General features: G+C 40.9%; 1 protein-coding gene across 9 annotated transcripts in view; it reads left to right on the top strand.

Moving 5' to 3' along the window:
• Positions 1-525: 525 nt before the first annotated feature.
• Positions 526-16,083, top strand: part of EXOC4 (exocyst complex component 4) — a 799,095-nt gene continuing 783,537 nt past the window's right edge. For all 9 annotated transcript variants that reach the window (XR_014833792.1, XR_014833790.1, XR_014833791.1 and 6 more), the window contains exon 1: positions 526-632. Coding sequence is in view for 1 of the 9 variants with exons in the window: in XM_021078821.2 (XP_020934480.1) it covers positions 547-632 (86 nt within the window). In the remaining 8 variants the exon portion in view is untranslated. The remainder of the gene's footprint in view (positions 633-16,083) is intronic.

The following is a 16,083-nucleotide window of genomic DNA, read 5'->3' as shown; positions in this document are numbered from 1 at the left end:
CACATTAAACGAATGCACAAATATTTAGTTTTTTTAGAGAATTCTAAAGAAAAGCACTTCTGTGTCTATTCATTTTCCATTTTATTGCATTTTTTAAAACTTCTTTTGTTTAAAATAAAAACTTTGTATACAGACACCAAGCATAGACACTACTTGAATATACAACCTACATAAGCACTTTGGCTTCCTCAAATAAACTTGATGTAAAAACTCATAAAATTCTAAAAACAAGAATACTGGGACAAAACCCAGGATCAGAATAAATGTAAATGAAGACATTAGGAAACTTCACGACATCGCAGCTGGATTACTTTCCCTGTGAACCCAAGAACTACAGAAGGAAACTACAATTCCCAGAATGCTTAGAGAGCGCGTCGGGCTCTGAAACTTACTGCCTCAGTCCTGCCTTCTCCCTTCAGCGATTGGATTATCCAGTTCCGCGACTCTGGACTTCTCTCCTCCCATTGGTACACTGCCCAGAGACGTCAATTACAGAGTTTATGCTTGGTTCCTTCCAACCCACCCGCTCTCCCCCCGAGTACCAAGATGGCGGCAGAAGGAGCTGGTGGGAAATACAGAAGCACAGTCAGCAAAAGCAAAGACCCCTCGGGGCTGCTCATCTCTGTGATCAGGTGAGGGAGGCAGGAGACAGGGTCAGGGACTGGGGGCAGCGGCTCGATCTCCGCTTTGGCAGGGAGAAGGGTTAGCTGGGTTCCACTCTGCTGACCCCTCCTCTCCCTCCTTGCCTCCCCCCCGAGCCCCTTCCAAGGGCTCCCAGAGTTCCTCCTTTTCTCTGGGGTTGGGCTAGGGGGAGGAGCCCGGCTTTGCACTGTTTTCCTAATTTAGGGCCAGAGCTTTCCATTAGGGCCCACGCCCTAAAATCACGCTGTTTGGGGCTCGGTAGAGAAAGCCAGGTGTGTTCACTTTGTCATACATTTATTGACTGATCGCCTTCAGCGGCGCTCACTGTGGAAGGCGCCTCCGCTTTTCTGGGTGTCAGGCCCTGGCGTCCGGAGACTCCAGTCACGAGTTGCCAATTGTGTTCTCACGTGTTGGACACCTCCAACCACCTGTGAATGGCCACAGCCTCATACTAGAACGAGCCTGTAGTGAGCTGGTAGGAGGACTCTGGGTTTGAAGGCATGCATATCCGTGTTTGATTATTGTTCTGCCTTCTTATCCAAGTCTTTTCTTAAAAAACAAAACAAAGCAGATTTCAAGTTATCCTAAATATGCATAGCATTTTCCCAGACTATATGGTGGGGATAGGAGTGGTCGACCTTTTAAGGGCCCTTTATTCTGCAAGTGAAATAAATTAAGGATGGAGGGCCCTTTTAAACACCCGTAAGGATGATACAGGGAATAACTAAAACAACCTGAATAAAACGTATTGTGACACGTTTTTACGTTGTTGGCATTTGAATTTCAACTTACGTATTTTTCATAAAACATCCCTTCCCCCGAACCCCCAAAGCTTTGGTTGTGTTCCTGGAGGGCTCCTGGAGTGTCCTGATGATCTTTTTAAAACCCAGGCCCAACTGACTTGGTAGTTAATCAGCATTTGAATGAATGAACAGATCGAATAGAGCCCGCTGCTCAAGGACTAATAAAGATCCTTCTCATGGGTATTATTTGGAGGCCTTTAATTTAAGATTATGGCATATTACATCATTATTACTAAATTTTCTTTAGGATTAAGAGGATAATTCTTCTCTGTATGAAAACATTAATATACTTGGTGGGCCATACAGAGGAAATGCTATTCTCTTGTGGACCCACAGTTTTGCTGTGAGGATACCCAGGTATTGTAAATGTTTCTCACTATACAGAAACTCCAGCTAGAGTATTTGTAGTGTCCCGTTTTAATCTCTGTGGAAATATAATACATGAATTCATTTGGATCCTTTTTTGAATCTTTTTTTTTTTTTTTTTTTTTTTTTTTTTTTGCTTTATAGTCAACATTTATTTAAACAGTATGCATTTAGTGTCAGTTTGTTGTATGGTGCCTGGCACTTATTTATGTAGTTAGTAAATATTTGTCGAATGACTGAGTGAATGCCCCCAGTTTTGTAAAGATGGATCTGACATGATGCTACCCTTGAGAATATGGTCTTTTCAAGGGATAAAATATGGAGCAATTGTGACATAAGACTAGAAGTGACAGATGTGCTGGGAATTTAGGAGGAGGAGTGGTTACTTCTGACTGATGTGGAGTGGGGATTAGGGCAAAGTGGTGGCTACATGCCAGTGTATCATCTCAGCTTTGTGTACGTGAGTTTGTAGCCTAATTTCTCTTATGGTTAAAGCTCATTTAAGTGTACCCCAAATATCCTATACTTGAAAACAAACCTAAATATCAAGCTAGAGCTTTTTTTTTTTTTTTTTACTGATATTGATCCGAAACATACATTGCCTGTGGTTGACTGACTGTACCTTTGTGTTCTTCAGGGGGAATCTCCTACTTCTGGATGGTCTGGAATATGATTTGCTGGTTTTCCACCTATTATTTCCATCTCTCTTACCTTCATGTTGCCAGCATTAATTAGTCTAACTTCTGTTGTATGCCTTCCATTTGTCTTCCCTATCCCTAACCACTTGAGTAACATTTTTACTTTATTATATCTGTTACCAGCATGCTGTCATGGAGTGTCCAGATCTAGCATCCTGGGCCAGTGTAATACGGACTGGAGTTCACGGTTTTATTTGACCTTGTTTAAGACTGGTTGTTGGTGGTGTGGAGTGTTGCAGCACTTCCCTGAGCAATAGGAAAATTTTGGTGTTGGAGTGAGATTATTGCAAACTCTTTGTTTTCCTCCTTGAGGTGTTTTGAACATAGCCAGTGGTTTACATTCATTAACAGTAGCAGTAAATGAGAGGAAAATGTTAAGTATTACTTTGGCCTTTTTGGGGTGAGGGAGAGTTGGGGGAGGGGAAGCATACCTCAGGGGAACATGGAAAGGGGAATGTGGTTGATAGGAGAGGAGCCCTTAGAAGCTCTCATCCCAAGAAAAACCTTTTTTTTTTTTTTTTGTCTTTTTCGGGCCGCACCAGCAGTGGCATATGGAGGTTCCCAGGCTAGGGGTCGAATTGGAGCTACAGCTGCTGGCCACAGCTACAGCCACAGTAGATCCGAGCCGTGTCTGCAACCTACACCACAGCTCACGGCAACGCCAGATCTTCACCCCACTAAGCGAGGCCAGGGATGGAACCCACAACCTCATGGTTCCTAGTCGGATTTGTTTCCGCTGCGCCACGACGGGAACTCCAAGAAAAACCATTTGTGAGGTGATGGATGCTAACTTATTGTGATTATCATTTTGCAATAGCCACATACATCAGATGATTATGTGGTACACCCTGAACAATTACAATGTTATATGGCAAATATATCTCAGTGAAAGGGAAATAAAAAGAATGGAGTGTGCACATTTCTTATTAGTAAATTGTTCTGTGACTCTGAAGTTGCTTCGTTTGGCTGTCCAATTTGTATTCTTTGTGTCACCCTTCTTGCCACATTGTATTCATGATTCTAAATTCCTTACATAAAACTTTGATTACCTCTTATCCTTAACCTCTTTTCAAATTCTCTTTCAAAGACTAGCTTTCCTGGTTGCTTTGGCAACAAGCCTCAAAAAGGAAAATGATTTTAGGCTTTGTGTTTCTAAAATCTGAGCATTCTGAAGATGTATCTAGTACGTGCTAATTCTCTTTCTTGTTTCCTTGGACCTGTCATTTTGTCACAAAATAAATTACTCGTTAGTGATAGAGTCCATTGTCCTTTGAAGAGTTGAATTAGTTTCACTTTATCTTTTTCTATCGATGAGCTGTTGTTTTTCCTTTTTGAATAGTGAATATTAAAAATTCTTTATTTCTCTTTCTCTGATATGTAAAAAGTGTCATTTCTGTACTGTTATCAGCATAACACTTCATATGTATATTTTCATACTATTCCTATTTGTTGGAACAGCATTTATTGTTATGGTCATCTTTTAACTGGAAGAACCACGTTGAGTGGATAAGGATTTGACCTGAGGAGAGGGTAGGTGTAAACATGAGAAATATTCAAATCTCATCAGAATTTGCAGTCATGGTACCAGATAGTTAAATGATAAGCATTTTGCTAGTGTGATAGTCCACCACTTTAAAGCATTTAGAAGTCAAAATAATTTAAAGAAATACAGTGTAATTGTAGTGAAAGTGTTACATTTGGTAGATGGGTTATTCTTAAGTACCTTGAGACTCATACATGAAATTCTTAACCATTTATAAAGTACTGAATCAAAATGTGTCAGGACAGTCAGATGTTTCAAAGAGTGGACTTTGGGGTTTTGCAGAAGAGTGGTTCTGTTTTGAGGTGGGGCTTTGATGAGGAATCAGGAGACAGTGTTTGGGGTTGAATCTTTTGGAGACTGCCACTGACCTCAGCTTTTGGTTTTAAGTCTCGCCACTGGCCCTTTTAAAATGAAGCTAACTTGGTGGACTGAGTCCTGATTACCTGCTAATGCACAGTTTGGACAGTTTTATGGGCTCACACGCGTACATACAGAGCATTTTTCCTACTTTTCTATTGATTCCCCCCCCCCATCTTTTGTTTGGTGTGAGGTTGGGGTGGCCAGCCTTTCTAAATAGGAAATAAGCAAGATGGCATTTTGGAGGTGCTATTTTATTTTTGTGAGGTCTTGTCAGATTTTTAATTGGGAAATGTGTCTGCTGCTAACTGTTAGGTGATTTACTTACCAATTAAATGTTGACTCTCTTCTCCTTATAAGTTGGGAAGACAGACTTCGGCTGTGACTTGAGGGGACCTCATTGAGACCTCAGAGCAGAGCTTTTGTGGACAGACTGCTTACAGATGTCAGAGAGCTTTGAAGGCACACATTTTCATCAACTTTTATGTGTTCACAGACGTTGGAATTTTCAGAAACGTAGAACATCCTTTATTGTAGACACCTGTTAAATCCCCTTCCCTCTCTGAGAGCATCTTGGTCAGCCCTGTATTTCATTCAAAGTAAACTTTGTTGAAAGGGTCCGAGTTTTGATCAGACCTCTGAACCAATAGCCTTGAAGCAGGAAAGGAGGCGCTGTTCAGAGCAGTCTGGGAAGTTATTGTGAGGGCTTTGCTATTGTTTTTCCAGCACTGACTCATCTCTTCATTCGAGCCTGTCTTGTAGTGGTTTTTAGGGTTTCCATCTCTCTCTGGTCCCTGGAGAATCTTGACTCTAGCGATATAGTACTGCTTGAAAATTACTGCTGGAATATCTGGAGACTAACCACATAGAAACTTTCTGGAAGCCCTGGGGCATCTGACAGCCTTTATAGATTTAAGGGACAAAAGAATTCCCATTTTTCTAGCTAAACACACAGAAGTAATATCTTGAGAGCCCATGTCTAAGTTTCTATCCTCATGGGTAATTTTTAGCAGTGAAATTTCTTGAAGACTTTGAAGCATATAGTTTTCTAATTTTCCTTTTCTTTTTTGGCTGTACCTGTGGCATGTGGAATTTCCTGGGCCAGGGATCAAACCTGCACCACAGCATTGACTTGAGCTCCTGCAGTGACAATACCACATCCTTAACTTGCTGAGCCACAAGGGTACTCCAAGGCATATTGTTTAATGTTGGGTGTTAGGTCAGGTTTTTTAAGCCATTTCTTTTTTTTTTTTTTTTTGTCTTTTGTCTTTTTGTTGTTGTTGTTGTTGTTGTTGTTGTTGTTGCTGCTATTTCTTGGGCCGTTCCTGCGGCATATGGAGGTTCCCAGGCTAGGGGTCCAATCGGAGCTGTAGCCACTGGCCTACGCTAGAGCCACAGCAACGCGGGATCCGAGCCGCGTCTGCAACCTACACCACAGCTCACGGCAACGCCGGATCGTTAACCCACTGAGCAAGGGCAGGGACCGAACCCACAACCTCATGGTTCCTAGTCGGATTCGTTAACCACTGCACCACGACGGGAACTCCTTAAGCCATTTCTTATAGGTAAATATGGTCACAGTTTTCAGTGGAAGTTGCGATATAGTTAGAGGAAACTTAGTCTATTATCCATGTCAGTTGACCTTGGACTAATTACTTAAACCTTGTGTCTTAGTTTGTCATCTGTAAAATGGGATAATAACACAATGTGCTGTGGGTTTGGAAAAATTGCATAAGAGTATGTAAGCGTGCCTAGCACAGTTTGGCACAGAAAAGGCTCACAGATGCTCATTTCCTTCTTTGCAGGAGCACCAGCTTCTCTGGTTAGAAATTTGATTTGAATATCAAGTTTGCCAGAGAGCAGCCAGGATATAATTTTCCATCAGAAATATTCTTGCTGGGTTGACTAGAATGCCTGATTCCAGTTGTCAGAATGTTCTCTCTGTAACTAGGAAACCTTGTGTAGCTGAAATAAGATGGTAATTATTTGATAATTTGAGAGTCAGCTGAAGAAGCTAGATTTAAATATATATATGCTTATGTCTGTATACAAAACATGTAAAATATGAACAGACATAAAATGTAAAACATTTATTTATTTTTTTGTCTTTTTGCCATTTTCTTGGGCCGCTTCTGCGGCTTATGGAGGTTCCCAGGCTAGGGGTCGAAGTGGAGCTGTAGCCACCAGCCTACACCAGAGCCACAGCAATGCAGGATCCGAGCCGCGTCTGTGACCTACACCACAGCTCATGGCAACGCCGGATCCCCAACCCACTAAGCAAGACCAGGCATCGAACCCACAACCTCATAGTTCGTAGTCGGATTTGTTAACCACTGAGCCACGACGGGAACTCCCAAATGTAAAACATTTATTAAAGACACAAACTATAAATGAGCAAACCAAAGGGTCCATGATCTCCATCTAGATAAACTTTGTTGCCATTAAAAAAAATGATTTCTGTGATTTTCTAAAATTATATACATGATTTTCTAAAATTAGTTACATATTTAGAAAATTCAGATATTTCAAGGGGTGCAAAATAGTTTTTCTCCCTCCCTATTCATCTCCTTCCTGAAATATACACCTGTTAAGTGTCTTGTGATTTCATGAGAAAAATAGTAGACTATATTTAAGTATGTGTGAATATATAATCTTTAGACAAAAGGAGATCTTTTTTTTTTTTTTTTTTTTTTGTCTTTCTGCCATTTCTTGGGCCGCTCTCGAGGCATATGGAGAGTCCCAGGCTAGTGGGAGCTGTAGCCACCAGCCTACTCCAGAGCCACAACAATGCGGGATCGGAGCCACGTCTGCAACCTACACCACAGCTCATGGCAACGCCGGATCCCCAACCCACTGAGCAAGGGCAGGGATCAAACCCGCAACCTCATGGTTCCTAGTTGGATTCGTTAACCACTGCACCACGATGGGAACTCCCAAAGGGGATCTGTTTTTTAACATATTAACATGTGGTATTGTTTTTGAGCTTCTCTGTGTGAGGAATAGTCATAACAGTAACATATAATCTTTAGACACGTGGGATCATACTATGTACATGTTGATCTTTCTCATTGTTAGTGCTTGTGCGCATTCTGTCCCGTGGATACCCCATAATCTATTTAATTGGTGACCCCTACCCCCGACTTTTTAACATATACTTCTATTTTTTTTTTTTTTCTTCTGTTAAAGATAAGTTGCAGTGAGGAGTCGTGCTCATTGGCTGCATATCCATGGTGTAAATTCATCGCAGTTGCTATAGAATAGCTGCTTTGGAGTATATGTGCTTTTTGTCTTTTGACAAATAGAACTAAAATGTCCTCCAGAAAGATGGTAATTTACAGTCCCACAAGTGGTCTATTAAAGTACCTGTTTTCTCATATTCTTGCCAGAACTGTCTTTTTTTTTTTTTTTTTTTTTTTTTTTTTTTTTTTTTTTGGCATATGGCTTTTGGGCCAGGGATCAGATCCAAGCCACAGTTGTAGCCTGTGCCACAGTTGTGGCAGCGCTGCATCTGTTAACCCACTGTTGCTGGCTGGGGATTGAACCTGTGTCCTGGCGCTGTGGAGATGCCCCGATCCTGTTGCGCCACAAGAGGAATGCTGAAACTGCTTCTTCTTTTTCCCTCCCCCTTTTTTTAGGGCTGCGCCTACGGCATATGGAAGTTCCCAGGCTAGAGGTCTAACCAGAATTGCAGCTACGGGCCTACACCACAGCCACAGCCCCACCAGATCTGAGCTGCATCTGCGACCTACATACACCACAGCACACAGCGATGCCAGATACTTAACCCAGTGAGTAGAGCCAGGGATTGAACCCACATTGTCATGGATACTAGTTAGGTTCTTAACCCGCTGAGTCACATAGGAACTCTCGAAATGGTTTTTTTTTTGGTGTTGTCTCCACTAACTCTATCGCATGGTTAAGACGGGAGTGTTTGCCTCACTGCCACTTAGTGATGTCAAATGTATGTGGATATATGTTTTGAAAATATGTTTTCCTGCTCTGTAGCTTTTCATCTTACTTTCTAGGAAGAGAATGTCTTTTCCAGAGCAGAAGTTGTTGATTTTAATAAAATCCACTTATCAGTTGCTTCTTCCATGGATCGTGTCTTTGGTGCAGCTACAAAGTCATTGCCATGCCTAAGGTCATCTTTAGCTTCTCCTATGCTAACTTCTAGGATTTTTGGTGTTTAGGTTTCATATTCATTCTGAGTTAATTTTTGGGAAGGTTATAAGATCTCTGTCTAGATTTTTTTTTTTTTTGTGACTGTTGAGTTGTCATACCATTTGTTGAAAAGGTTACCTTTTCTCCATTGCTGTATATGTGCGGGACCTTTGGCAACATCCTCTGCTTTTTGATCTCTTTTTCTGCACATCTGTCAATGTAACTTTTTCCATTTGCCTTTATAAAAATTAATTTCTGTAAACTTATTAAAAATCATTAAAGAGAAACATTGTCCAAAAATACTATTTCTGAAAACAATGTTTTTGTTTTTAAGGTTTTTGTGTGGATCCTGTCCAGGTACACATGGAGGCTTAATAGTTGTAATTGTAACAAAGTTAACATTTTTTTAGCATAACAAGATAATGTAAGTATTATATGGTTATATAAATATTTTTTACCTGGGAAAAATTAAAAATGTAGAAAATTACAGAGACGGAAATATACTCAAATTCTCTTCACTCAGAATTAATCACTGTTAATAACTTTGCTTCCAGCTTTCAAAAATCATTGCATTGTTATAAAAATAGTCCACCCTCATTATAAAGAATTCAAATAATAGAAATGTAGAAAAATGTGAAGATGAAAGTAAAAAAAATATGCTAAACTTTATCCTCCATAAGTTACCCACACCCCCATCTCTGTCTCTCTGTATGAAATGTTGGATGTATAGATAGAAATATATTTTAACAGAAATATGGGATGTGCTCTGTGCTAAAAGTATATGCTAACTTTATTGTCTCCATTTTGAGATATACATACAAAGAGTAAAGCACATACATACTGATTGTATGATTTAATGGCTTAATGAATTCTTGCCAGTGTAACCATTCCCTAGGTCAAGGTAGAAAACAATTCCAGCATCCCTGCCAATTTTTTTTTTTCCCAGTTCAGTTTTTGTTGTTGTTGTTAAGGATCTCCTGTTGTTCCAACACAACTTGTTTAGTAGGCTGTTCTTTTTTTCGCTGACTCTTTTGCGTGTTTGTCAGAAGTTAGTTGGCTACTGTGGATCTGTTTCTTTAGTCTGTTCCATTTATCTGTTGATCTTGTTGACAATACCACACAGCCTTGCTGACTGCTTTTTTACATATCATGTAAGCTTTCCAGCTGTATTATATTTTCAAATTTATTTTAGCCCTTCTAGGTCCTTTGCATTTCCGTATTAATTTTAGAATTAGCTAATCAATTTCTAAAAAAAACGCCTGCTGGGATTTTGGTTGGGATGATTAATATGGGAGAATTGACACTGTATCAGTATGAAACTTCTGATTCATCTACAGGGTATCTCTTTCCATTTAATTCCCTCAATCCTTTTTTTTTTTTTTTTTTTTTTGTAGATTTCAATGTGTTAGTCTTACATATTGTTTGTCAGATTTACCTCTAAGTATTTTAAGACACTTCAGGTTGTCCTACAGCTCACTGAATGGTGACTTTTCTTTCTTTTTCTTCATTCTTTGTTTTTTCTTGATGTTTGCTTTTGCATAGTTTCTATTACTGTGTGTTCAAGTTCACTAATCATTCCTGCAATTCATAATCTGCTGTTAATTCCATGTAATATAAGTTTATTAGATTGTGGTTTTGCTCTCCAAGAAGTTTGATTTGAGTCTTTAAAAAATGTCTTTAAATCTCTGCCTACGTGTTCAGACTTTCCCATAGCTGATTGACCATATAGAATACAGGTGTTGTAACTATTTCAATGTTTTCACTAATTTTATCATCTGTCATCATTTTGGGGTTCATTGTGGTTGATTGATGCCTCCTGCCCCTCCCTTTACATGCCTTGCACTTTTTCGATGCTAGATTTTGTGGATTTCACCTTGTTGGATACTGATATTGGATATCTTTGTTCTCCTGTCAATATTCTTGAGCTTTCTTTTGGGATGTGGTTAAGTTAATCGGAAACAGGGTGGCACTTTCAGGTCCTCTTTAAAATTTTGCTAATTGGGAGCAGTGTAACATTTAGTCTAGGGCCATTTTGCCTCTGTGCTTTGGCAAAATCCTTCTGAGTGCTCCATCCAGTGCTTTGTTGAGTGCTGAGATTTTTCACTCTGGCTGTGTGTGATTTGAGATAATTGTTCTCGCTAATGCTTTCAGGTGGTTCTTGGTGTGGCTTTGAGTAGTTTTCTACCCCGCATGCCCAGATGAAGACTCAAGGAAGCTCCTCCACAGCTCTCCAGGGTGCTCGGGGTGGCTCTCTCTCCAGCACTCTGCTTGGCGAACAGCAAGAGTCCAAGGTTTTCAAATCTGTTTGGTTTGTTCGCTGTTTCAGATGGGAGAGTAAATCCATGTGCTGTTATTCCATCCTGTCTCGGAGTAGAAGCCTGCCATGCTTCTTGTCTTAAAGAATATCTCTCATTTTCATGGGTCGGGTTTTAGGGTGCATAGGCTCAGAGAAGAAGAAGAAGGTAAGCAGATGTTGTGGCACGAAAGTGAGCTAGGTATCTCAGCATTGATGGTTTTTCTGATTTTACTGTGTTGTGTGTTTACTTCATGTAGTACTCTTTCAGAACTCTTAGAAATACCTTGGAACTAGTATGCGTCTGATTGTATATTTCTTCAGTTTAAAAAATAGAGTTCTTTGTTGAATGCCTGTGAGGGTACAGTTTATTGTAGCCTGAGGTCTAGTGTGGCTGGTAAATGGCTTTTCTTTGGGTAGCATAGTACTTAGACTCTTTCTCTTGGTTGTTTTTATTTGCATGTGGATGCTTTTGCAACCTGTGTTTGCATTTTTCAGTTGGCAGTCGTGAGCAGCTCTCCCCACTGTCTTATATTCTGTTGCCCCTTCCATGTTTGTTAACTGCTTTCAAGCTATGAAATGAGTTATGACCTTGGTCTTTCTTTATGGTGTTTTTCACCTTGAAAACGTAGGGACTCACCATTTAACATGATGCTATAAGGGAAAATGCTCGCGTATCCTTTGACATTGTAAGGAAAATTTAACCATTTCAAGATTCTTAGGAGAACCTTTCCTGACATTTATTCTTTTAAAAGTTTTTTATAAAGCTCTTGCAGAAAGTTCAGTGGCACATGATGCAGAAGGTGTTTTTCCATTGGAAACTTGATACCTATCATTGTGCTGAATATTACAGAATATTTTATACTTAAAGTGAGTATTTTATACTTAAAGTATCACTTGAGAGCTTGTTAGAAATGGAGATCTTGTTAGAAATGGAGATCTTAGGAGATCTTAGGCACCTGCTGAACCATCTGGCCTGAATCAGCAGTTTTTTAAGAGTCAGCAGTTTTGTTAAGAGTCTCAGGTGAATTAGAGTTTGAGTGGCCCTTAGGAGATAATTTGGGAAAAGAAGTTGTAAGAAATCAATTAACATTGTTAACTTTTGGCTGAGATAATGGTATGGCTATTTTTAAAAAAGTGTTATTCGTAAGAGATACGTAGTGAAATATATACAGCAATAAAAATAACGTCTAGGATTTGCTTCCAAATAATAGGGAAGAAGATTGGAGTCAGTGAAGGTATAAATGAAACAAGATGGGAATTGTTTGATAATTGTTGAAGCTGGGTTTATTCAAGGAGTCTCTTAATTTCGTGCATGTTTGGGAATTTCCATAAAAATGAACATGTGGGGAGTTACCATCGTGGCTCAGTGGAAACGAATCTGACTAGTATCCATGAGGATTCGGGTTCGATCCCTAATCCTTGGCCTTGCTCAGTGGGTTAAGGGTCTGGCGTTGCTGTGAGCTGTGGTGTAGGTCGCAGACCAGCTTGGATCCCTCACTGCTGTGGCTGTGGCGTAGACCAGCAACTTGTAGCTCCAATTCAGTCCCTAGCCTGGGAACTTGCATGTGCCCAACATGTGGCCCTAAACAAGCAAAAAAAAAAACCAAAAAACAAAAAAAACACCAAAACGCATGTGTATGTATGTTTATGTATATGCTGGGGAGAGGGAAGGTGGTGGAAATTACAAGGTTACGTAGGTTAATAAATTGCAGAAATGCTACATAATATATTCACGTCCTGTCCACCTTGCCCTCCCCCCCTTCCTCCCTCCCAGAAGCACCTTGTACATTAACATATTAAAGTCTCCTGAAAATGAACGCTGTTAGGAAACCTGCTTCAATTTGTGTAACCCAGAATTTACAGAAGAGCCCATTATCACGTGACATCTATTAATATCTTAGAAGACACTGTTTCTGAGGAACTCACCAGAAACTCCTCATTAGGAAATAACATACACATTTAAAATGGTCAGATGGGAGTTCCCATCTTGGCGCAGCAGAGGTGAATCCGACTGGGAACCATGGGGTTATGGGTTTGATCCCTGGCCTTGCTCAGTGGGTTGAGGATCCTTCGTTGCTGTGGCTGTGGTGTAGGTGGGCAGCTGTAGCTCTGATTCGACCCTAGCCTGGGAATCTTCATATGCACGGGTTCAGCCCTTAAAAAAAAAAAAAAAAAAGATCAGATGCTGTAATGTGTTGTACTAACAGAAACATTCCAGTGGAGGCGAAAAATGGGGTGCCTGAAGACAGTGTTTTAAAAGGATGTAGGGCTTAAAATGCGAGTGGAAAAGAGAGTTTGGATCAGGAAGGGTGGGGGAGGTTTTAGGTTGACTTTGTTGACCCTGGACTGTGTTGATTTTTTAGTAGGGGTGATTTTACTTTATTTTGGTAATGGTCTTCTCTTTTAAGCTACAAGATTTATAGCTGTTGGTCTCCGGAAGTGTTCTGTATAACCAAGTTAATTGAAATACAGAAAAACTGCCTGTCGGGTGTCGTAATTGGCCCTAAGTGCTGTCTTGAAGCAAGCTGCCAGTGAATTTTCAATTGACTTTAAAGCAGAAATTGTTTACTGTCACTTGTTATTAACTGAATCTCTTAGTAGTGAATTATGGAATGTTGTTTTTAGGTTTCAGAAAACTTTTTCAGAGGGACTTGTCATTGTGAATGGTTATCAGTTGGGCTGGTAGTATCTTGTATTTTGTGGGATCTAATAAGACAGTTAAACAAGCAATTGCAGTGTATAATTGAATATAATAAAATCTGATTTAAAAGTGTAATGCAGATTTGGTTATGCTTTGAGTGAAGCCCTATCTTATGTGATTATATAGTGATACCCATCTTATAATCTGATGTGTGATTTTTTTTTCTTTTCTTCCACAAAACTCAGAATTATAATGAGTCTTCTTTTTGGCCACGCCCATAACATGTGGAAGTTCCTGGGCCGCAGATTAAACCCCATCCACAGCAGTGACCATGTTGGGTCCTTAACCTGCTAGGCCACCAGGGAACTCCGAGGTTCTTTTATTTTTATTATTCATTTTAAGCATTTGTAGACTATGCATCTTCTACAAAGTGCTCTGCTTTGTGGGCCTTAAAGACCACTTCTCAACTTTGTTGGTTAGGGTTCAGCATCTCAGTAACCTCTTTTCCTCCTTCTCAGTTTGTACTTTCACTCTGCTCAGAAGTGTCTTTAGTACTTCTGCTGACCTAATAGGCATATGTTACTGTCAGGCATTTCGTAGGTTGGCTGTTACATATTTTAAAGGAAAAGAAAACCTGACTCACAGTGTGAGATAAGGGCTAAATAGATCTCATAGTGTAACCTAATACCTTGCTGGTTAAAAGCGGTTTGGGAAAGAGAATAGAATTCACGTTTTCAAGAATCACGTCGGCTCTAGATTTTTTCTTGTGTTGGGGTCAATAACAAGGAATATTATATTCCTTTTTGAAAGATGGGTTAGTTAATTGTTCATTCTCTTCCTACTTGGAGGTTCTGAAACTTGTTAACCCTTGGATATCTGTTGAGAGTGTAAAACTACTCAGGTTGGGTCGGAAGGTAACGTGTTTGACTATATGGTGAGGATGGCTTCTTGTCTTCTGCTCTTTTCATTATGCAGGTAAAAATGTTCGTTAGAATTGTTCTCATGAGAGAGGGCGGTACTGATGGAGGGATTCAGGTGCTTAGGAGCAAAAAGGGCAGGGGCTCAGTGGCATCCGGATTGCCTGCCAAGAGGCCCATTTTGAGTGCTTCCCAGAGTGGGGGTTACTGAGGAGATTGGCTTGTAGCTGTGGATTTTCCCCTGTAGAGCTGTACTTCTTGATAGGTGATTTCTGGATATGTGGAGCTTTACTTGTAATTAGTTTTTCTGAGTTGCTTGAAGGGATTTCCATTAATTGTTTCCTTAATCTTTATTATTCCTGGAGGAGAGGTCATGGGATGCCAACAAGGAATGCCTTTAGAAGACAATTAAGTGTATTAACTGTTTTCAGAAAGCCCGACTTAATGCTAATTATTCTGCAGGTGTCACCCAAATTCAGGTGTATTATGTTAAAATTTCTTATAGCAGGTTAATTAGTTGAGTTATCTGAGACTCCATCGGGCAGCTAACTCTGCTTGTGAAAGCATCTGCGTTGCTATGGTTAAGCGGGGGAGGGGGGGTGACTGATAACATCTGCCTTGAGGTTTTACCCAGCTAGTGTGATGCTGCCTCTGTCTTACAGGGTGCTGTAGTAGCCAGCTCAGGCTGCCATAACAAAATGCCATGGCCAGAGTGACTTAAACAATAGTTTTTCTCACAGTTGAGGAGGCTAGAGGTCTAAGGCTAAGGTGTTGTCAGGGTTGGTTTCTGGAGAGGCCTCTCTTTCTTGGCTGGCAGGTGGCCACCTTCTCGCTGTGTCCTTGCACGGCCCTTGCTCTTGAGTATAGAGGAGGGGCGCTGTCTTGGGTCTCTTCCTCTTTTTATAAGGACCCCGGTCCCGCAGCATTAAGGCCCTGGACACAGGGCCTCACTGAACCTGGATTACCTCCCTCCAATCCCTCTTGGCAAACACAGTCCCGTTGGAGGCGAGGGCTTCTGGGGGAGGTGGGTGGTGCGTGTGTCACAATTCAGTCCATACACGCGGTGCTCTGGAGACGTCTTACTCCTTTGTTCAGATAACACTAAGGTGCCCCCAGAGTGACAGTCTGGCAATCTTGAGGCTCAAGGAAGAGCCCTGGTCAGGGTACTTTTCTACAGTTGGTTGTCACCTTTGCTAAATGGTTTTGTGTGTTTTAAGGTTTGACCGTCTTTTATTAGCTCTCTAATCCCAAATGCTTGTACTGTGAACTCTTGGCAAAGAATGGCTGTCTGGTCAGCTTGAACTATGGAAAAAGGGTGGCGGAGAGGAGGAAGTTAATGAGACATGATCAGATCCATTTAGTCGTCGGACTTCTCTCAATTCTACTCTTAGATTAAAATGGGGAGTTCCCGTCGTGGCGCAGTGGTTAACGAATCCGACTAGGAACCATGAGGTTGCAGGTTCGGTCCCTGCCCTCGCTCAGTGGGTTAAGGATCTGGCGTTGCCGTGAGCTGTGATGTAGGTTGCAGACACGGCTCGGATCCCGTGTTGCTGTGGCTCTGGCGTAGGCCGGCGGCTACAGCTCCGATTGGACCCCTAGCCTGGGACCCTCCATATGCCGCGGGAGCGGCCCAAAGAAATAGCAAAAAGACAAAAAAAA

The sequence above is a fragment of the Sus scrofa genome, chromosome 18 (genome assembly GCF_054392235.1).
Source record: "Sus scrofa isolate SSC_HxYL_T2T_F1_AM1 chromosome 18, Sscrofa_HxYL_maternal_Yorkshire_Landrace_v2.0, whole genome shotgun sequence".
NCBI lineage: Eukaryota > Metazoa > Chordata > Mammalia > Artiodactyla > Suidae > Sus > Sus scrofa.
This window is presented reverse-complemented; position numbering and strand designations above follow the sequence as displayed.